Here is a 24,094-nt window from a genome sequence, read left to right on the forward strand (position 1 = left end):
TCAATAGCAACTACTGACAAAGCGGTAAGGGGCATTTCCTGCAATACCCGGCACAGTGCTTGAATACCTAGGCATCGGATGAGAAAACCTGAAATATGATGAAAGTGCCTGGGCATTTTCTGGCTTTACCTTAATAATGGTGCAAACCCTTCAATCAGTAGGTACCCAGAGGAATGGAGCAAGGCCCTCAGCATGTGATGGCAAGACATAGCATGTGATGAGAATACATGGACAACTAATGGCAACATAATAGAAAAGCTGGACAATGGGTTCAACAACTGGGCATCTGAAACAGTGCGCGTGGTGTGTGGACCTGGGCTTATGATAGTGTAATGTGACATGTGTGACTGTCTGGCATTGTAGAGCATTACATGGCAAATGGTGTACGTTGACATTTGATGGAAATAAGTGAACTCAGTACACACCTATGCTTTCCATGGACTCACTGGGACGACTACCTGGCATGAGTACGTAGGCACACAATGACATTACTTAGCAAACAGTAGCAGTACCTGGAACAAGATGGCAATGCGAATCAAATAATGTCACGGCATGAATATTGTAATGGTGCATGGGCATTTCATGTAAACAATTTGGAAAATTGTGTATACCTGGATGCACGATGACGAACTATGTTGAGTTCTTGCCACTTCGAGATAGGCTCGCACTACCTGGTAAATAACGTGAATACCTGGGCACGTTATGACAATACCTGTCAATCATTAGAAATGCCTTCTCGTGTGATGACCATACCTTATATGTTATAGCAACTCCTGCAACATTATCCTTAATACCGGTGCATACCATTGCAATGCCTGACAAATAACTTTAGCTACTGAGCATGCAATGCACTACATGCCAAAAGGCGTTACTGTCTGGGCATATGATGGCATTACTTAGCAAGTGGCAACAGAGAAATATTTTCACATGGCAAAAGCCACAAATATGTGCGATTAATCCATGGAATGTGTCCCCTTTCACCAAGAGCGAGCCAAAACCGAAGGGCCTAGAGACATGAGCCAGCTAAGCTGGACACTCCCCAGGTGACAAGGCAAGTGGGATCTCATTGGGGATGACATTGCCCCCACCAGTTAGAGGCAGACAATCCCTAAATAGGGATAGATGTTATCCTTCCTTGTCTCAAGAGCCTAATAGAATTGTTGGTTATATGATATATGATATTTTATTTGTATCGCGCTCCTACACAAGTGTTTCAGAGCGCGACTAGGCAAGGGAGAGGAACAGGGAAGAACACAACACAACAACAACGATCTTACTAGGCCCAGTGACATTGAGAATGCGCAAGTGCATGGGAAAGGGAAAAGGGAAAAAGTGCATGGAATGGGGAGAGTGGAAAGTGCGGAGCAGAGGAGAACAGATAAATAATACATGAAATTACAAATAGAAAAATGAGGCCATAAACAGTGGCAGTGCAGCCAGCAAGTGGCAAGTGCTGGGTTTAAGGGAGCAGACTGGGTAAGTCTGATAAGTGCCGGAAAAGAGGAAAATGGAGGGGGGCTGTATGGGTACAGATACAGTCCCCAGTGCAAGGAGTGGCCAGGAGGCAGTGCATGAGGGTGGCAGGGTGAGCAGGTACCTGGGCCCAGGGGACAGAGGGTGGCCAGGTGCACAGTACCAAGAGAGAGCAGATCAGCAGGGGAGACGGGGAGTTAAACTGTATAATAGCTTCCTACACAAATGGCTGGAATGGTTTCTGACCCTTTTCAGACACCGTTCTCACTTCAGTAGAGGAAGCAGGAGATAGAATCAGCCCCTAGCTGAGTAAAAGATAAAGACCCAATCAGCACTGGAACCAGAGAGGAAGGGAACCTGCAGAGCTACAGCAGTAGAAGACTTTGTCCTGAGAAGTGTGACCGGAACATAGGAGCGGCTGCTTGGCGTGGTGGATCCAACCAATGGGCGAACCCACGGAACACTCATTTTCCCTGCCTAGACACAGATCGGAGAAGAAAGGCCCAGGAGGATGTCAAACAATGGAAACCGCACAAGCTGTGGAGGACTCTTGCGACGAGGAAGCAACCATGAAGCCCTGCAGCGGGAAAGGAGCAAAAGCTCAGTTAGGCGTGGAACACCAGGAAGAAGCAGGGGGGAGACGCATCTGCCTACTGGAATGCCTGTCTGGAGGAGCACTGCATAGAGAGATAAGGTATGTGGTCGCTCCGGAGACCCGAGAGAATGGCTGAAAAGGCCAAATCAGACACTAAGCGAGGTGACAGCAACCATCCACCAGGGTGAATTGACAGAAACCTTACCCCAAGGTGGGGCGACCAAAACCAGGCTCCAAGGCGGGGTGACAGGAATCCAACCCCAGGGGGTGGTAACAGCAACCCTACACCAAAGCGGGTGACAAATTCCAGGTGACAGCACCAAACACCAATGTGGGGTGAGAGAAAGGAGACCCCAAGGCGAGTTGACATAAACCATACCTAAAGGTGGCGGGACAGTAACCAGGCCCCAAGGAGGGGTGACAACGAGACACCAAGGATGGGCAAGAGAAACAAGACCCCAAAGTGGGGTAGCAGCAACCCGACCCCAAGACAGGGTAACAGTAACCATACCCCAACGTGGGGTGTCAGAAAGCAGGCCCCAGGCCAGAGTGAAAGGAAGCAGCCCTCAAGGTGGAAAGAGAGAAACCAGAATCAAAGGTGGGGTGACAGAGACCATACCCCAAGGCACAGTGTGAAACCCAAGATCCCTGGAGTAAATACCAAGAGAGCCGCCCTTGATGGGGAGCCCAAGGAGAGGACCTGCTGTGGACCTATGAGCCAGGGAGGATTCCCAAGGCTGGAAGAAGACCAGAGACTTGGTCAAGAACCCTGGTAAGCCAGGGAGAAAAGAGATTAGTCAAATACTGACCGAGGAGGGGGAAGGTGAAAGAGACACTTGATGTATTTACTTGAGCTGTGCACCACCATTCCTTTGTTTGAGCTAATACCCTTATTGTAGCTTTTTGTTTATAGAGGTAAGGACAGAAATCAGGCTAGGACAGGTATCTGGACGGCAGACTTTGACTATTCTTTAGGACATCCTGACGAGCAATCTTTCAGAATATTTTTCTTTCATCTAGATTAGGGCCAAAAAGCCCAGGGACAGCTTAGATTTTTGGTGTTCAAATAAAAGAAATGCTGTAACCAAAATTCCACTTTGTCTCCTGGTTGTTGACTTATTGTCAATGTCAATGCATGTTGATACTTAAACTAACTTTAGAATGTGTATCATACACAGATCTTGCACTCTCTCTCTCTCTGTGCAACATCTTTCTCTCTTTGTCTTGCTGTCTTGCTCTCTGTCTCTTTCTGTGGGGGGGAGTTGCGTTAACAAGTGCACATTTGCCAGAGCCACATTAGCCATTTCTGACTGCACATGGACCAGGGAAAATCCACAACTCTCTTAAATTATAGGGAGAGGGGATGCCTTGTTTCTCTGTTTAAATGTTGAATGAGATTAGCAGAGATAGAAGAATCTGCCGACTTGGGGACTGACCTGGTATTTCGAGGAGTACTTTAAAATAATGTGTGTCCTTCAAGAAAGTCAACATCACGCTAAGGGGGTGCTGTCTAGACGGAGGTGATAGGGATGCAGAAAGAATATTGTGATGTGCTGGGGTTATAAGAGAAACCTTAAGAGGCCAGAGTAACAGGCTGCAGGGTCTACACTGTGTTTATTTATTTTCCTAATTATTAGCATTTTCACAATGAGTTGCTAGCACACAAAATATAACATTGCATTGATACTCACATAAGAAACTATTAATTGAATGCAATCTGAGTGCAACCCATTTCAAGAAGGAAGAAAACCTTGAGAGAGAATTAAATGCAAATACATACATATTACAAACAGTGTACGTTGTCTCCTTTTAGCATTGTATCATACGCATTTCTACTGAACACTTCCTGTATGTGTTATGGTCATAATAAGAAATGTACACTCGTTTTACAGAGCAGAGCACATTATATAAATCTAGTATAACCATGTACATGATTTCCGGCGAGATAATTGTCAGATCATGATGGTCAGTTTTGAAATAACGCTATGAGAAAGGGGTAAGGAGGAGTGTAGGGATGTGGAGTTGACATTCGTTTATCAACAACAATATAACAGGGTTTAGAATAGAATCGAGTACAGTGTCGGGACAGGTGTGTACCATCCTTGCAGTACTTCTAGCTTTGACACTGTCTTTCCAGCAACGTCACAAAGTCTAGACATGGCCACTGCTTTTTGGTGACACCATATCCAATTCCACACGTAACATCACCGGTGGCATCATGTAATACATTCCTAATTAAACCTCGCATCACATCAGTGAGCATTGTGAGAATGGGACCTTTTAGGACAATGTTTGAAAGGGCCCTTGCATCCACTTTCTTTTATTTATTTTTAATTTTTTTCTATTGGTTTAGTTGAAACAAAGTCAACTTTTCAATTTATCATCATAAAATGTATAGAACACGAAGATAATAAAACAATTACAAAACATAAGACTATTACCAGCAATGCTAAGTACAGTCTTAAAAGGAATGGTAACATGTACATATAAAATTATGACAATTCAAGGGCAAATAATTCGTTTCTTGGTGAACATGCAGTTAATTCATCTCTGCAGGCTCATTTGTACATTTTGCAATTAGTCAAGTTGATTCGCCTATTCCTTTGTTACTGGAGTGTCATCTAGACGCAAAGCTTCTAAAAAATGGATTATTGCTAACAAACTTCTTTTCATTTCGAAAGACATTTGTTATAAAGTATCAACATCAAGAATCCTAAAATGCTCAAAATGTCTTTTCAAATAAAGTCCATGCTTCATATTTAGTTCCATACATTCGATAATTAAATGCTTAAGTGTTTCAGGTTGATCTATTTGTTTACAAAATCGACAAACATTCTGTTTGATATCTATGATTTTTTGTTTCGCCTGGTCTTCGTTGGTTGGCCACAAGTTAACTCTCATTCTCATTATGGCATTAATGACCTTATTTGATGGAAATCCTGCAAGATACAGTTCCAGTGTGTGATAGCTTTTTATGTTAAATGGATTATTTGTAAAATCTTTATACGTTAAACATATTTCTCTCATTCTCATCTAATCATTTTGTAATAGTTAGCACACATTGGGTTCTCAAGCAAAAGTTCCAATGCAATGTCTGCATCAGTCAAAGTTTTCAAAACAACAGACTTCCACATCTTTATGAACTTCTGATTGGACGCAGAAACATACGAGGCCAATATGTACAATAATTGCTATGATGTGGGTGCTAACAGGCACTTTCTGTACAAAGCACATAGTTTCCAAGAATACATACAGTAAAGGGAGACCAGGCCCATGTCATGTCTAATCATTGCAATTGGGACACATTGTGGCAAAATTTAAAAGCTGTTTCCAAAATCTTCCCTCTAACTTCAACCAGAAGGACTCTGGGAGCAGTGGTTTAGTTTCTGCTCCATATAAAACTTGTGGGACAGCCTTCTGGTTGAAGTATGTGAGTATCGGCGTGCAAGAAAATGTACCATATTTGGTATGTATGACTCTCGCTTGAGAGATAGCCATACACAATTTACTTTCTATAGATTTCAAATATGGGATATCAGAGGCTTGGTCATTAATACTTACTCCTAAATACGTATATTTATGCACCACTTTCATTTTGTAATGACCAAGTACATGGTTTTCTGCAGCCTTTCAATTTTTTGGAACACATGATCTTCGTCTTTGACAGATTAATCTGCAATTGATTGTCCACATATAAGAGTTTAATGCATCTAATAGTCGATGCAAGCCCTTAAGTGTTTTGGATAGGAGCATGAGATCACCTGTGTAGAGCATCCATGGTATTAGGTGGTTTCCCCGCTTCGGAGTGTATGTTAGAATATTAGTGAATTTGTCTTTTAAATCCGAAATGAAGAAGTTGAAGAGGGCTGACTCCAGGATGCAACCCTGTTTTAATTGTCTAAATGTTGGTAATTGAGCGGACAGGGTGCCATCTAGTGTCAACCGGATTTGAATGGTAGTCGTGGTGTGTAGCGATTTAATAAGAGTCATATTGGTTGCAGGGCAATTCGCTCTGGCCAACTTTCTCATCAATGACTCTCGTGACACAGAGTCAAATGCAGATCGGAAGTCAACAAAAGCAAAATAGAGCGGTTGACGCTGCGCCAGACAAACCATCTTTATAGCCGTAATAGTCAGTCATGCCCAAACCCGGAATGAATGCTGTCTGAAAGGGATCACGGCTCAAAGATCTCATTGTCCAATCATTGAAGTCGTGAAGTATGAAGCTGGCAAATATTTTGCCTGGGGCATCAAGCAGGGCGATAGGCCTGTAATTAGATGGGCATTGCCTTTCGCCTTTCTTGTAAATTGGGACTATTACAGACTTTCTCCATGAGGTTGGAATGCAGTTAGTTTTCTTTTAACTTTTTCTTTTCTTTTATCATTATGGTATTTATTGAGCGTGGACCTAGCTTTGAGAAGCAACAGAGCACTTTACAGACATATTCAACCGTACAGATGCATAACGGAGCACTTTTCAGAAGTAACAACAGAACAGAGATACAGTGAGGGGTAGGATACAGAGGGGCATGTGAGGGTACAGCTGTACAAGGTGGCAGAGCGGAGAGAGGAGGATGGCATATAGCGAGTCAAGGGGCGCGCAGGGGTGACTGGATGGCCTAGGTGTTGAGGAGGAGAAACTCCTTGAAGAGGTGGGTCTTGAGTTATATGAGTGTAGGGGTGAGTCTGATGCTGATGGGAAGGAGCTTCCATAGTCTTGGGGCGTAGGCAGAGAAGGCTTGTTTTCTGCTCCATTCTTTTTTGCAGTGGCAGATTTAAAGTCTGTATGTGTCCTGGCTTGTGTGGTTTCCTGTCCGCCGCAGATGCTGGGTTTCTCCACAAGGTAGCTGGGTGACTTGACGGCGACTGACTTAAGGATGATGCAGCAAGACTTGAATGTGATTTGTGCATGCAGTGGGAGCCAGTGAAGGTCGATGAGAGCTTGGGAGATGTGGTTGTATCTGCATAGACCCTTGATGAGGCATTCAGCCACATGTAGGACACTTCTCAGGGGCGCAAGGAGGACAATGAGAGGGCTTAGAGGAGGGCATTGCCCCCATCCAGGTGGGATAGGACCAGTACTTGAATGGTTGATCTAAAGCTGTCTGGAGAGAGGAAGGGCTTGACTTTCTACAGGAAGGAGAGCTGATACCAAGCTGTCTCAGATTACTTAGCTATGTTTTTCTTGAAGGAGAGTGTTTCTCAATGTGCAACCCGAGAGACTTGGTGCAGCAGGTGAACTCAGTAGTGAAGTCCTCATGGTTCATGTTTAATAGCCATTGTGTATGTCTGGGTGTTAAGTGTTGTTCGTGAGGAGTAGGAATTAGATCTTGGAGGGGTTGAGCTTCAAGTATGCACTGGACATCCAAGACTGAATCTGCGAGAGGCAGGTTTGGAGCCTATTGATGTTCTTGATAGAGTCGATCTTGAGGTAAAGTTGTGTGTTCTCGGTGTATTGGTAGATGTGCATGTTTTGTGTGGCTATTAGGACTCCCAGTAGCTCCATGTATAGATTGAAGATCACTGGTGGAGACGGTGGAACTCTGCGGTACTCCACAGGTGACGGGTAGCATTGGCGATCTAGAGAAGTCCATCTGACCAAACTGCTGGTGGTGGACAAAGGAAGGATTTGAACCAGTGTAGGACAAGGTCATTGATCCCATGTGCTAATGTAGGGTGTCCTTGAGTGCCAGGTGGTCTACTGTGTTGAAAGCGGGCAAGAGGTCCAGTAGAACCGGGGGCGGGGGTGGCCACCATCAGGATGTTGAGGGCATCGTGGACCACCTGCATGGTTGCTGTCTCCATGCTGCATATGGTTATGAACCCGGATTGGTAGTTTTGGAGGACATTGTTGGTGCCCATGTGTTGCTGCAGTTGCGTGGCTACCACTTTCTCAATGATCTTACCTAGGAAGGGAAGATGAGTGATGGGGCAATAGTTACGTAGGTTGTCAGGATCCAGAGTGGGTTTCTTTAGTAGATGGATGATTTGTCCTGTCTTTAGGGTTGATGGGAAGGTGCCTTGAGTTAGAGAGCTGTTGATAATCTTCTGATAGGGAAGGAGAGCTTCTGTGGGGATGGTCTTAAGGATAAATGCTGGGAGGATGTGGCTTTAAAGGCAGCCAGGGTTTCTACAAGGTCCTCTCAAGAGCGTGTTTGAATGTTGTCCAGGATGTGGAGATTTTGTAAAGAAAGACATGAGGCAGTCTTTGAATGCAGAACTGGTGTCTGTGTGCTGGCAAATCTTGCTTATTTTTTCGATGAAGAAGGTGTTGATGGCGGTGGTTTTTTTTTAATGGAGTGTGGTGTGGCAGGATTGGGTAGTGGGTTGATGCAGTACTTGACCACTTTGAAGAGGGCTCTGCCTTTGTTGTCAGCTTCTTCTATGGTGTTCTGATAGTAGGAGGACGTGGCTGTGTTTATTAGTTGTCAGTTGGTTACTCAAAGTTTCTTGAGGAGCCCCAGCTCAGATGCAGTCCTGGAGTGGTGCCAGGTTTTCTCTTGTGTCCTGATGACTCTTTTGCTGAGGTTGAGTTCTTGCGTGTACAAGGGTGCTGACGGTGTTGGTTTGAAGGCGATTGCCGGTCGATGGAGGCTGAGAGGATGGTATTGAGTGCTTCCAGTTGAGAGTTGCATTTCAGTTGGGGGTGTTCCGTCCATGTGAGGTGGAGGTTGGCAAGGTCTTCCATGAGGGCTTCCAACATAAAATTCCTGAAGGAACTGAAGGTTTGTCTAATGGGTTTATGCCGGGAGTGCGTGACTGGGGTGGCGTGCAGGATGTTGAAAGGCATGGCCAGTTGTTCAGACCAGTCATGCAGGAGAGAAAAGGGTGCTTTGGTGGGAAGATAGTACAGTGAGGATTAGGTCAAGGATGTTACTTTTCTCGTGCGTTGGGTCTTTCTTGTGCTGTGTGACACTGACGCTGGTGAGAAGGCATAGGAGAGCTTTCTTCATTGGTTTGATGGCCTGGGAGGTTGAAGCCGCCCGGGAAGATGTTGTTGGCATGAGTGGAGGAGAGGGTGGTGACCAGGTCAGTGAAGTCTCTGATGAAGGCAATGTTGGGTTTGGGTGGTATGTAAATGAGATGGAAGGTGACTGTGTCCATCGGGGAGAGAGGAAAGTGCCAGGAAAGGACTCTGAACGAGCCAATGCTGTAGGCATCAAGTCTGGTGCAGGACCATAAGGTATTTTGGGTGACTGCGAGGCATCCACCTGTCTTGTTCAGCCAGTCTCTGTGTTGGATGCTGTAGCCATCAGGGACACGGACGTCTGGGATGTGAGTGGAGGTGGTTGTCAGACAGGTCTTGGTGATGAAGATGGCATCAAGGTCATGTGATGAGGTTGGCAATGTCTGCTCCATGGGTGATAGCTGAGCGAACATTGACGAGCGTCACCTTCCGTGTGGTGCATGATGAGGGGCTGCTGCATTGATGAGCCCATGCCTTAGAGGAGGCTCAATGTCATTGACATTGGCGTTGCCTGGTGATGGTGGGGTTGGCCTTTGGGGATAGAGGGAGAAAATACATGTCAACGCATGCTTACCTGTTGTTTGAGCAGGGGTTCAGGCTCTGGGTCCTTCCGGTCCAAACACAATTTGCCCTTTTCTACATCTGCCCTTCACTTTGGACGACCGGGTGAGAGACACCCTTGATCTAAGAGTTAAGAGCAGAAAGGAAGAGGCAGGGCTAACAAGGTGGATGGGGGTTACACCACGTGACCTAGATCCACTTGCACCTGCTTGCCAAATGCAAAGGAAAAGGAGCTGGAGGACTGCTTAAGTAGGGAAAAAGGATGCCAAACAGACGGCAGCAACAGTTTAGCAGTGATTATCAGGTAGGCAGGCTTAGCCCACGTTACCTAGATCCGAGCACCTGCTCACCAACTGCAAAGGAAAAGAGGCTGGAGGGCTGCTTAAGTAGGGAACAAAGGGCAGCAAAACAGGATGTGTATTAATGGCTTACTATAATAATCAGTGTATTTGTATTTGTATATATTTTGTGTGAATTTTGTAAAAAAAAAAAAAAAAAAAAAAAACATTGATTGGGTGCAGCTATTATGGAATGAAGTTTTGATCCCCTGAGAGAAAGAGAGAGCTTGTGTGTGTGCGCGCTCACGCACAGTCAAGCCTATGCATTTGTATGTATATAGGTACATCTCTGCAATCTAGATGCTGTTAACACAGTGGTACTTCCATATAGCTGGCAGCTGCTCTCGTTTCCTCTTTTTGCATTCCCTCTGAGAGGCTGTAACTTTTGCACCTACCAGCTTGCGTTCCATTCACTTACTGTGCTGGTGCTCTGCTCTGACTTACTCTCACGTGCTCTTGTCATTGCCTGCAGGAAAAGCCCTACCAGTGCTCAGAGTGCAATAAGGCGTTCAGCCAGAAGCGAGGCCTGGATGAGCACATGCGGACCCACACGGGAGAAAAACCCTTCCAGTGCGATGTGAGTTGTTTTTATTCAGATTTTCAAACGATATCCAGACGGAGCTTTTTCGTTGGTTTGCAGCTGTAGCCAGATCGTTTTGGTTTCCGCTGTAGTTATGTCCTGTTATGTAGAATTCTGCTGCTGCTAACTTTGTTGTTTGGTAATGAGATTTCATTCAGGATATTTTATGTTACATTTTATTTCCCTCGCCTCTGGGATAGTTCAAGACATTTCAATGTAATGTTTGCGCTCCCATAAGAGTAATTCGCACTGTTTTAGTACCACTTGAGTATTTCCAGCCAGGTCATGCATTTGTTCCACTCTGTGACAGATTAACGACTAAACAATAGGGAATTTAGTGATATTGGTCCTAGATATGTACGCTTTTTATCTCAAACATCTCGGCAGTTTATTGTGGAATATTATAATTGAACGCAATTAAAATGATATTGACAAAATGAAGTGCAGCTCAGATAAAATCATTTCATTGAAGTTTGTTAATCCAAAGCTAACTTAAAGGCAAAGGTTTCAACAGTAAAAAATACAGCTGCTTTTCTGTGTCCTGGAAAAGCTGCCCAGTAGCTTGTGACCATCGGAACCCTGCAAATCAACCACAGTTGCAACCCGGGCGATATCTTGGTAACGCTTTCCTTTCTTCCTTATTTGAGCGCATGGATTCTTTCTGACATACCTCACTGACCACATAAACTTACGGAAACGATTACTGAAGTGAACAAACAAAAGTTCAAATGCCAGAAAAGGAGAAATGATAAAGAGAAACACAAGAGAGTTCATTTCAGTGTATATTATTTATTTATATAAAGGAGGAGCAATGCTCTTTTGATAGCAAAAGAACATACAATAGGTAAGAAATCAGATTTGATGGGAAGCAGTGAGCTTATTACAATGGGGTGAGTTTGATGGACATGCTGACCAGGTTGGGGAGGGAAGTAAATGGAACAGTCACTGGGGACAATACATAAGTAGACATACATAGATTAAGGACAAACAGCATTGGACATTTTTAAGTGCAAGTAGGTGGAACGGCCAGCTGTGTTATTGGACTTTGTATAGAACATAAGTCCTACATCAGAGGGTCAGAGGTAGCGACCCTGTAGTTATGGTTAAGCAGCTCTTATCAGAGAAAGAGCAGTTTTTGGGTAGCTTATAACTTTGGAGCCGTTCAAGGAATCCTCACGAAACGTTGCCCAAAAAGTGTAGATCGAAATCTGAATGATTTTGTAGATTTTTGTGCAGTTTTGTCGAGGGGGGCAAAGATACAGTGGGGTCCCAAAACATTTTAAATCTGTATAGAAATCTATCAAAAATGTTTTTGCTCGTGTCTACAACACAAACCGCTAGACGATTTTGCACCAAATTTGCACAAGGAGCAGTGAACTCTCCCTGAAATCGTGCTTTTGTACATGTAGTGTAAATTCATTCAGTGGATTTTTAAAAAATGCCCAAATTGTAGGGTCTAAAAAATTAGTGATCTCTCCCTCCGGCCCACAAACTCACTTCCTGATTTGGTGTCCGCGGACACCCCTGGACCAGTCAGAGAGCTGCACAACATTCGCAGACATAGTGAGCAGCTAATGATTGGCAATTGAACTACGGGAAAAGCGTCAAAAGTTTTGAAATTGATGCCATGTTTGATTCATGAACTGTGCCCTTAGTCCGCGGACATCATGGTAGAAAAAAACCTGTAAAAAATACACTTCTGGATATTTTGAGCATAAAAGTGTGTCTGGGAGGTTAAGGGGAAGATGAAAAGGAAAATGATATGATTTATTGTGTGTAGAAATGGTTGTAGGGTTGTTTCCATGTTTGCAGTCATTTTTCCTGTCCATGACCAATATAGTCACATCTGTGTGTTTGCGGACATCCATTGAGAATGATGGTGTTATGTTATATGCTACAATATTGCTTACTTTGGGTTTTATAATTATGTAATGAAACTAGTGAGATTGATTAATAGTTAGGTACATTTCTGGTTATTCTGAGGATGAAAGACTGTCTATGGAGGTTGAGGGAAAGAAGAAAAGGAAAAATGAATGTGTTATTGTGTGTAAAAATGGTTGTGGGGTTGTTGCCTAGTATGGATGTAGTAGTTGTAATAAGAATATATATTGTTGTGGTCATGGCCAGACGCCAGATCATTCGGGCATGGCCAAAGCCCATTCCCCGAATAATCTGCCCACTGGCCATGGCCACAACATTATGTTTACTTTTGCATGTGGCTGCTGGGCTTGGTCACAATATAGTATGATTACTTTGGCTTGAATGCTTGCAACAATGTGTTGAATGCCTGGAAGAATGTGGCTTCTGGCTATTGGCATAATAGTATATTTACTTGCAGCACTCTGGCTACTGACCTTGGGTACAATAGTGTGCTTAGTTGAACATGGTTACAAGATAATATTGTTTAGGACATGGCTGCATGGAGTATGGATATAGTAGTAATAGCAGTACATATTGCTGTGGTCATGGCCAGTGGCTAGATTGTTTGAGGCATGGTCTGAACAATGTGGCCATTGGCCATGTTCAAAATAGTAGGCTTACTTTGGGATGAATGGGTGCAACAATGTGTTTACTGGCTATGGCCAAAAATGTGCGCTCAGTTGGACATGGTAACAAGGGAACATATGTGTTTCTTTTTCTGTAAAGAAAAGAAAATATAGTTACTTGTAGAACAAGGTATGGACGATATACATACTTAAGGCTTTGCACAAAAATGTATGTGTTTGACCCTCAATGTATGTTTTGTACAACATTTGTGTTTGATAAACTGTTATTGTAAAAACATATAGTAATCAGTGGCAATGTTCCCTGTAAAGTGTGCATCTGTGCGGCCGCGCACCTTTCATTGGGAAGCCTAGCATATTGCTTATTTTGCCACGCATGTCCTCCAATCATAATTTTGCTACAAACATTATTATAATTTTTTTTTAACAAAACTTTTGTTTTTTGGCATGTGCTCCAATCATGCACTGCTCTGACTGCAGCAGCATGTGCCATCAGCAGGCGCGGGCCATCATTCTATCCGAAGCCACGGGCTGCAGCAATTGTTTTGTTTCCATCATGATTTAACAACAGTGGGGGGGAGGAGGGGAAGAGAACGACTCAGGACCACGAGCAAGAGTTGTTGACAACAACTCTTGCTTGTGCGCATTCCCCTCCTCCCCCACCCCCAGGGAATATGGCATGTGATGCCAGCCCAGCCCTGCCTGCAGTGCTGTACGCTGTGTTCCTGCGCAGCTTGCCAGCCTCCTCCTCCAGTCCTCACCTTCACACTAGCAGCAGGCGCGTGCTGCTTCGTTCTGAGAGAGTGTGAGCCTGATTCGAGTCGTCGGTGACTGTGCGACTGCTGCTGCTCCCCGCTGCCCTCGCCTCCAGCTGTGACTCGAGTCCTCCTGACTCCTGCGAAGTGGACGTGGTGTACGAGACACGACGAGGACGGATACGTCGTCAACTCCAAGATCCCCAAGGTAAGAGTCCCATTTGAATTATTCCACTCACGTCCGAAAGACACGCGATATGCCTTCAAAATATCTCGTGTCTTTTGGAGATTTGGGGACAAAACCCCAATATCACAGAATACGAATTCCTTCCGGGTGTTGAATACAGGATCAGCATGTCTTTTAATTGTATTTATCATTTGAAAAATAATTAGGACACATGTCCTAATGGTTCGTATAATTGGTAAAGGGCACTTTTAGACCTCGCAGCACGGTGGGCTGTCTTTTCAGTGGTGCATAATGCTGGCTTTCAGGTGGGCTGCAGTCTGACATTACATACAGATGAGATGACAGGCGATGCGTACATTGCAGATTGGAACACGCTTCACACCTGTGCAATGGTAATACTTATGAAACACCGGTCACAACAGTAAACAACTCTGGGGACTAGCAAAAAATTCGAAAAAGATAGGATTATGTAGTAAATGCATTACCCTCCTGAGCTATTTTACTGCCCTCAATAGCTCTTTATATTATGATGCTAAGAGGCAATTGGTAAAATAGAATCCAAATCAGCCAGCAGTTTGCACGGTGCCATGTAGTTCTCTATATCTTGGAGGACTGATTCTTCCTTTTCTTCGTCAGAGGGCATTAAAAATGCAAACAGCGGATGATCGTGTTTCAGTGTCCTAACACCCTGCCATCAAGAGGGTCTTGTGACTTTTGTAATACTCTGCAAAGCTTCGAGTTGCATTGTTTGAAACAAATGTATGCATCTAAGTGATCCCATATAAGGAATACCAGAGAAGTGTGGCACGTAGAAGTTTACCCAGGATCACACCCTTTGGGTAAGAAAGGAATCCGAGATTAACATTTTTGGGGTCTAATTCATGGAACTTTTAGCACGGTGCAAAGTGACTTTTTAACGAACACCCTGATTCATGGAGCACTGCAAAGCGTATTTTTGCACTGTAAAGTTACTTTGCACCAGTGAAAAGTCACTTTGCACCGTGCAAAAAATTCCATGAATGAGGCCTGTTATCTCCAGTTTTAAAGGTGAGCAATGTAACCACTCGATCACTGTGATGCTGGAAATGCATCAGAGGGACAGAGCCTCTGAATCCTTGTCCCTTACTGCTTTTTATCGTGTGTTCTGTCATGTTTTCTGCCCAGGAGTCCATGTGGGACTCCTGGCAATGCAGCTCTCTCTTTTGGTTTGGTGAACAGACCCATGGGATACCCTTATGGCACCCCTGGGTAGGGGTACAACCCTGTGCCCCTAGTGTATGTTTTTGGGCACCTGTGGGTGGCCCACAGAGCAGGGTATGGGCTGGTGGCAGCTCCATGCTGAATTTGACAGGTGCTCTGGGTGTCCTCCATTTTGGGATACCCAGGCCCTGCCATTGGAATCAGTTGATTCCTGATAGGAAACAAGATGGCCCCTGTGGCCTCTTGCTTTCTATTGCCTGTTACCTTGTTTTCCCAAAGTCCTGGGAAGCCCTGACTCTGTCCCTTCCCCCTGACTGGCTGTTGGGTGGAAGTTCCATATATGGTGTTGTTGTGAAGGCCCAGCTAGACTGACTGGAGCCTTCCCAGTGACTGTATGTTGTGGGTACCTCCTGTGGGTGGGACCTGGGTGAATGGAGTGTGTGACCAATATACACTCCTTGTTGTGGTTGTCTGGTTTCTGGCATGAGAGACAAAGACTGAGACAGCCCTGCCCGAAACTGGCCTGAATGCAGTGTGTAGTGTTGAATGGCTGGGTACTTGTCCCAATCCACATTCCTTGTTGTGAGTGTCTGAAAGGGAGGAGTGTGGCCTGAATGCACTGTGTGCCTGATTGGCTGACTGACTGCATGAATGCCCCTCTGTATGATTGGCTGCTGAGTGTATGCCAGCAGTGTGGATGAGAGACAGAATAGTATATCTGGGGACCTCTCACCACTGGTAATTGTTCAGGAACGTTCAGGAACGTTCAGAAGCGTTCAGAAGCTGAGTCTCCACTCAAGAGTAACTGGAATTGCTGATCCTCGACGTCCAGCTGGAAGAAGAAGACTTGCTGTTGCATTTGCTTTGACAGATCTGAAGGTTGCCGAATTCGTCGAGGACTGACCCGAGAGAGGACCTGGTAAGGCGCCCTCTTCCCGTGCTCCGAGGGACCATCGAGCACCGCTCCATCTTCGCCGAAGCGCCCTGGAAGACATACCCTCGAAAGGCTGCCGACCCGAGACGGGACCGCCGAGGAGATCGAAGTGAAGCACCCGGACATCGACGCCGTCGAAGTCCATTGCTGTCGACCAGGGTTCGCAGGTTTGTGTAACCGCTGGAGGCCCGTCGAAGTTGTGTTGCCCAGCCGTGGGAACCACTTGACGCCGTGCCGACGACCGGAGCCGTCCGCTCCTTGCCTAAGAACTTTTGAATCAAAGGACTCCCTCGTCCGCACCGTCGACCGCTTTATCCTGCCAGAGAAAGTCGAGGACGACCAACGCGCCGAGGAGAAACCTGCCGGTGGGTTTCCCGCCACCCGAAGACCCCAAAGACTCGAACGACTCGACGCCCTTGCTGGGCCTCCGTCTCCACAATCTTTGCGGTCCAGAACTATTGTCACCGAGGTGCCCCGCACGCCTCTGCCTTGCAGGACGCCGACGCTCCGACGCCGACGAGCACCGCTCGGACGAAGCTGCCGCCTCATCGACGCCGTTCTACCCTGTTTGTCGACGGACGTTCGACGCCCCGTGTCTCCCGCTTGAAAGGGAAGGCATTCAAGAAGGGCCGTCGATTCCCTGCCGCCGAACGCCGAGTTCCTCGACGCCTCTCGACGATCCGTGACTCCCGCTTGAAAGGGGGTCGCTCAAGAAGGATCTGTCGACGCCTCTTCGAAGAACTCGACTCCACCAGGTACATTGGGGGGGGTAAAAACATTATAGGAGGGAATAAGACTTGCAGAACAATATATGGACTGGGCTTGTGCTATATCTTTATTTTACAGGTTGCCCAGGTGGGGGGATCTCCACACAGAACTGTGTCTAGTGGTAGGGGCCAGTATTCTGCCTATTGTTCAACCACCTTATTTTCTCTCTTCTCTCTATTGCTGGTTTCACTCTATTGATCTGTGTGACATGATTACAGTATTGTTGATGCACTTTTCATGAGATCTAATCCAAAGGGTGGTACCACTTTAGAACTGTATATATTTGCCATTGTTGATTTTCCTAAGTACAAAGTGAGTTATTATGATAAGTGTACATAACCTTGAATATTGATTATATAAAGACTGTGTTCTAACCAATACAGTGTGTGGACATTCCTTTGTGGGGGCTTGGGGACTACACTGTACTTAAGAACCAGCCTGCATCACCTCCTGAGAAGCTAGGCCTTGATTGCTCGTCCATTGCTACCGTAATAGAGAATCTTGGCTGGGGTCTTCTGTGCCTCTCCTCTACCATATAGAGAGCAGAAGTACAGACACCCCCTACCAGTCTTTACAGCTGGTGGCAGCAGTGGGATGCTTATGGTTTTAAGAATCAGTGTATAACCGTGCCACTTACAAAGAATATCTGCACTTTATTAAATTAAGGTTTAGTTGTGTACAAGATAACTGCATTACAAACAATGGAGTCTATTGCAAATGGCAAATTGACTCGGATGAGCTTGGAGGCTCTCCAGAGTGCTTGTGAAGCCAGGGAGTTAGACTTTGTGGATAAGTCTAGGGCTGAGCTGATAGCTGCCCTGGTGGACTACCAGACGGATAGTGAAACTCTTGATGAGGGGGGGAATGCAACCAATGAGGACTCTGCCCCTGGGGTTTCTACTGAATCTGTTTCTGGGAATGCCGCCATTCCTGCTGCCTCTGTTCCAAACCCCAGCAATTCCTTGGAGCCTGAGTTATTAAGGATGAAATTGGCCTTTGAATACCGCAAGTTGGAGATAGATGCTGAGCTTAAGAAAGAGGAGTTGGCGCAACAAGTGGAGCTCAAGAATAGGGATCTTGAACTCAAGAGCCAGGACACTGAATGTCAGAGAATCCAGCTAGAGAAAGCTAGAGTGGAGACTTCAGCTAAAACCAGTGAGAGTGTCAGGTCCCCAGCCACCAAGTTTATGAAAGATTTGGTTGGTGTATTTGTGGAGGGTTCAGATATCCTCCAATGGATTGAAGCGTTTGAAATGACTTGTGCGATTCACGATGTTGATAAAAGAGATTGGGCTAAGTGTTTTTTAAGCAGAGTGCCTCAAACTGGATATGACTGTATTCTGAAGCTGAGTGTGGAAGAAAGGGGTCAGTATGAGTGTATGAAGTCTGCTTTGATTGCCAAGTTTGGCAAGACACCTACCCAATACCTTAGAAGGTTCAGGGATTTTAAGAAAAGAGAGAATGTGTCTTGGGTTGACTGGGTGAGTGCTGCGCACATGAACATGATGGGGTGGATCGATGGGTAAAAGGTTAAGACTTTTGTTGAATTGTCCCACCTCTTGTTTTTTGAGTATTTTTCTGAAGCCTGTTCACCAGAGCTGCGTCAGTATGTGGCTGACCAGAACATTTTGGACCCCTTTAAGCTGGCTAGGTTGGCTGACAAGTGGGTCTCCCACCGGGTGTCCCCTAAGGACTCCAGTGGGAAGGACAAGGACAAAGAAAAGGGGGCCTCTCAGAAGGCTGAGGATTCCCACAAGCAGTCACAGTCAGGTAAACCTAAACCTTCCTCTCCCAAGACCCAAAAATCTAGTGGGGATAAGTCATCTGTGGGTGGGAATAAGAGTAGTGGTCCACCTGCTGCAAAGCAGGCTCCCAGTGGTTCCAGTACCGTACCCCGCACTCCTGGCGCTTGTTGGGACTGTGGGGCTCTGGATCACAAAAGGGGTGACTCCAAGTGTAAAGGTAAGGCACTTGGAGTACAGGCTGTCAGCCTGACCTACCCTTACCCCGTGTCTGAGGTGGAGGCCACTGTCCTCCCCTCCTCTACCGGGATCACATTTGGTGCTCCGGCAGAGATTTCCTTAGTGTCCCTTGGGGCCTGGGACCAGTATGCAGAAGTACTGGCGACAATCCCACAGAACACCCGTAGGTTTTTGAGAAGTGTCCTCTTGAATGACCAGCCTTCTACTGGTTTGAGAGACACTGGGGCAAGCATGACAGTGGTGGACAGGACCCTGCTCAAGCCAGAGGACTATGTAGGTGCTCCTCTGAGAACCACCAGGTTAGCTGGTGGGCCTCCCAAATTATCGCCTGTAGCCTTAGTCACACTCATGATTGGAGACAAGACAGCAAAGCTTCCTGTCCTGGTTCAGGACAATGTCCCTGCTAACATTCTGTTAGGAAATGATCTAGTAGAGTTAGGGTTGATCTCGGATGGTCTTCCCATGACTGCTGCTGCAGTCACTAGGTCACAGGTGACACCGGGTCTGGCTGTGGGTCAGGTACCCGAGCCAAAGGCAAGGCCTAAGGCAAGAAGAAGGAAGAGCAAGAAGGCCACCTCTGTGGAGGGAACACCTTCTCTTCCTGCTGTTCCGACAGCACCCATCGGGATCCATGCTCCGGACGGGCTGGGTCCAGTGGAAAACCCAAACTCAACTCCTGTGGGAGAAGAGACAGAAGACTCTCCTGTGGGAGAGGTTCTCAACCCGGAGGATCATCCCGACCTTCAATGCTTGTTAGCTGAAGGGGGACCCTCCCGGGCAGACTTCTGTAAGGGACAGAGAGAGTGCCACTCTCTCGAGGGACTGAGGAAACAGGCCCTGTCCCAGGCACAAGGAGAAGTGCCTAGGACATTCCGGATTTATTGGGAGGGTGAGCTCCTGAACATGGTGCCCCCAAGAGGTTGGTGGTACCCCAGGTTTACAGGCCCTTCCTACTGCAGTTGGCGCATGAGGTGCCCTTGGCTGGTCATCTTGGGACCAAGAAGACTAAGCAGAGGCTCTCTGCCCATTTCTACTGGCCACGGATGGGAGTAGAGGTGGAGTCCCACTGCAGGACCTGCCCAACTTGTCAGTTGTCTGGCAAGACTGGAGGCAAGGTCATTGCCCCACTGCAGCCATTGCCAGTGGTTGGCACACCATTTGAGACGGTGGGCATCGACATCGTCGGTCCCCTTGACCCTCCCACTTCAGGTGGACATCGGTTCATCCTGGTCTTGGTAGATCATGCCACCAGGTACCCTGAGGCAATACCCCTTCGGACTGTTACTGCCAAGGTGGTTGCCAGGGCTCTCCTGGGCATTTTCACCCCTGTTGGATTCCCCAAGGAGGTTGTCTCTGACAGAGGATCCAACTTCATGTCTAGTTACATGAAAACCATGTGGAAAGAGTGCGGGGTAACCTACAAGTTCTCCACCTCTTACCACCCCCAGACCAATGGTCTGGTTGAGAGATTTAATAAAACTCTCAAGGGCATGCTAGGGGCTTTGGAAGAACCCCTAAGGAGGAAATGGGATCTCCTCCTGCCATGCCTGCTGTTTGCTTACAGAGAGGTACCTCAAGAGGGTGTTGGTTTCAGCCCCTTTGAGTTACTCTTTGGACATCCCGTGAGGGGGCCCCTCGCCTTGATCCGAGAAGGCTTGGAAGCCACCCCTCCCGGTCCCGCCAAGCAAGTGGGGGACTATGTGTTAGGCCTCAGACGGAGGATGACACAGATGATGGGTCAGGCGACAGCAAATCTCAAGGCCAGCCAGGAATTGAATAAGTACTGGCATGACCTTAAAGCCTCGCAAGTGGATTGGACTCCGGGACAGGAAATCCTTGTGATGGAGCCTACCAAGCCTAGAGCTTTGGCAGACAAGTGGACTGGACCCTTCAGGATCATCTCCAAGATGGGCGAAGTCAATTATCTGGTTGACATGGGAGCCTCTGGGGTAGCCCCTCAGGTATTCCATGTCAACAGGCTCAAGCCTTTCCACCGGCGAGCAGAAGTCTCATGTCTCTTGCTAGCTTCAGGGCAAGAAGAGGATGAGAGTGAGCCCCTTCCTGATTTGCTGCACAGCGACCCTCAGGATGGCTCAGTGGAGGGAGTACATCTCTCTCCGGATTTGACAACAGAGCAACAGAGGGCCTGCAGGGCTTTGCTCCAACAGTATGCCTCTCTGTTTTCACTGATGCCAGGCCTTACACCGTGGTGTAGGCATGAAATTGACACTGGTGACAGTGTGCCTGTCAAAAGCAGGTGCTACCGTATGTCAGATACCGTCAAGAACCACATCCAGGCTGAGGTCGCCAAGATGTTGGATCTGGGTGTTATTGAACCCTCAACCAGTCCCTGGTCCAGTCCAGTGGTCCTTGTCCCCAAGGCAAGTTCCCAGGCGGGTACCAAGGATTGGAGGTTCTGTGTGGACTACCGAGGAGTCAATGCCGTCACCAAAACTGACGCGCACCCATTGCCCAGGGCTGATGAGCTCGTGGACACCATAGGTGCTGCCAAATTTGTGAGCACCTTTGACCTTACCTCAGGCTATTGGCAAATAGCTCTGACGGACCATGCCAAGGAAAAGACGGCCTTCTCAACACCTGAGGGACTCTACCAGTTTAGGGTCATGCCTTTTGGGTTGAAGAATGCCCCTGCCACCTTCCAGAGATTGGTCAACCATGCGCTCAGTGGGCTGGAAGCCTTTTCTGTGGCTTACTTAGACGACATTGCCGTCTACAGTTCCACCTGGGAAGAGCATTTGACACATCTGGATAAGGTGTTGCAGGCCTTGAAAAGGGCTAACCTCACTATCAAGGCCACCAAGTGCCAGATAGCTCAGGGGAAAGTTACCTATCTTGGTCATGAGGTAGGAGGGGGTCAAATCCAACCTCTCTCCAGTAAAGTACAGGATGTACAGAACTGGGAGACTCCCACTACTCAAACCCAGGTGAGAGCCTTTTTGGGCCTCACTGGGTACTATCGCAATTTCATGGCAGACTATGGAACCATAGCTGCACCCCTGACAGCCCTAACTTCACCCAAACAGCCTAGGAAGGTTAATTGGACCGAAGACTGTCAGAGGGCCTTTGATGGCTTGATAGAAAGTCTGTGTAGGGCACCTGTGTTGTGTGCACCTGACTACAGCCGACCCTTTATCGTCCAGACGGATGCCTGCGACACCGGAATAGGAGCTGTCTTGTCCCAGTTAGATGACAAAGGGAGAGAACATCCTATCATATTCATCAGTAGACAACTCAAGGGTAGAGAACTCAGGTGGGCTACTGTTGAAAAGGAGTGTTTTAGTATAGTTTGGAGCCTTAGGCGTTTTAGGCCCTACCTTACGGGGTCTACCTTCAAGGTCCAAACAGATCATAAGCCCCTGAAGTGGCTTATGCAGATGAAGGGGGAGAATCCGAAATTGCGCAGGTGGTCCATTAGCCTGCAAGGGCTAGACTTCACCATAGAGCACAGACCAGGGAAGAGTCACGATAATGCAGATGGCCTTTCCAGAAGGTATGTTGACCGTCTGGATGAGGGTGTCTATCCCGTGGGAGATTAGACACCCTCCACCTCAGTCTGGGGGGGGCGACTGTGATGCTGGAAATGCATCAGAGGGACAGAGCCTCTAAATCCTTGTCCCTTACTGCTTTTTATCGTGTGTTCTGTCATGTTTTCTGCCCAGGAGTCCATGTGGGACTCCTGGCAGTGCAGCTCTCTCTTTTGGTTTGGTGAACAGACCCATGGGATACCCTTATGGCACCCCTGGGTAGGGGTACAACCCTGTGCCCCTAGTGTATGTTTTTGGGCACCTGTGGGTGGCCCACAGAGCAGGGTATGGGCTGGTGGCAGCTCCATGCTGAATTTGACAGGTGCTCTGGGTGTCCTCCATTTTGGGATACCCAGGCCCTGCCATTGGAATCAGTTGATTCCTGATAGGAAACAAGATGGCCCCTGTGGCCTCTTGCTTTCTATTGCCTGTTACCTTGTTTTCCCAAAGTCCTGGGAAGCCCTGACTCTGTCCCTTCCCCCTGACTGGCTGTTGGGTGGAAGTTCCATATATGGTGTTGTTGTGAAGGCCCAGCTAGACTGACTGAAGCCTTCCCAGTGACTGTATGTTGTGGGTACCTCCTGTGGGTGGGACCTGGGTGAATGGAGTGTGTGACCAATATACACTCCTTGTTGTGGTTGTCTGGTTTCTGGCATGAGAGACAAAGACTGAGACAGCCCTGCCCGAAACTGGCCTGAATGCAGTGTGTAGTGTTGAATGGCTGGGTACTTGTCCCGATCCACATTCCTTGTTGTGAGTGTCTGAAAGGGAGGAGTGTGGCCTGAATGCACTGTGTGCCTGATTGGCTGACTGACTGCATGAATGCCCCTCTGTATGATTGGCTGCTGAGTGTATGCCAGCAGTGTGGATGAGAGACAGAATAGTATATCTGGGGACCTCTCACCACTGGTAATTGTTCAGGAACGTTCAGGAACGTTCAGAAGCGTTCAGAAGCTGAGTCTTCACTCAAGAGTAACTGGAATTGCTGATCCTCTACGTCCAGCTGGAAGAAGAAGACTTGCTGTTGCATTTGCTTCGACAGATCTGAAGGTTGCCGAATTCGTCGAGGACTGACCCGAGAGAGGACCTGGTAAGGCGCCCTCTTCCCGTGCTCCGAGGGACCATCGAGCACCGCTCCATCTTCGCCGAAGCGCCCTGGAAGACAGACCCTCGAAAGGCTGCCGACCCGAGACGCAGGCGAGGAGATCGAAGTGAAGCACCCGGACATCGACGCCGTCGAAGTCCATTGCCGTCGACCAGGGTTCGCAGGTTTGTGTAACCGCTGGAGGCCCGTCGAAGTTGTGTTGCCCAGCCGTGGGAACCACTTGACGCCGTGCCGCCGACGACCGGAGCCGTCCGCTCCTTGCCTAAGAACTTTTGAATCGAAGGACTCCCTCGTCCGCACCGTCGACCGCTTTATCCTGCCGGAGAAAGTCGAGGACGACCAACGCGCCGAGGAGAAACCTGCCGGTGGGTTTCCCGCCACCCGAAGACGCCAAAGACTCGAACGCCTCGACGCCCTTGCTGGGCCTCCGTCTCCACAATCTTTGCGGTCCAGAACTATTGTCACCGAGGTGCCCCGCACGCCTCTGCCTTGCAGGACGCCGACGCTCCGACGCCGACGAGCACCGCTCGGACGAAGCTGCCGCCTCATCGACGCCGTTCTACCCTGTTTGTCGACGGACAATCGACGCCCCGTGTCTCC

The 24,094-nt window shown here is 47.5% G+C and overlaps 1 protein-coding gene across 2 annotated transcripts in view; it reads left to right on the forward strand.

The window, feature by feature from the left end:
• Positions 1-24,094, forward strand: part of PRDM5 (PR/SET domain 5) — a 1,215,944-nt gene that overhangs the window by 1,152,445 nt on the left and 39,405 nt on the right. For both annotated transcript variants that reach the window (XM_069631172.1, XM_069631173.1), the window contains one exon: positions 10,407-10,511. In XM_069631172.1, the coding sequence (XP_069487273.1) occupies positions 10,407-10,511 (105 nt within the window). The remainder of the gene's footprint in view (positions 1-10,406; positions 10,512-24,094) is intronic.

This window comes from Ambystoma mexicanum, chromosome 6q (assembly GCF_040938575.1).
Source record: "Ambystoma mexicanum isolate Mex_15411 chromosome 6q, UKY_AmexF1_1, whole genome shotgun sequence".
NCBI lineage: Eukaryota > Metazoa > Chordata > Amphibia > Caudata > Ambystomatidae > Ambystoma > Ambystoma mexicanum.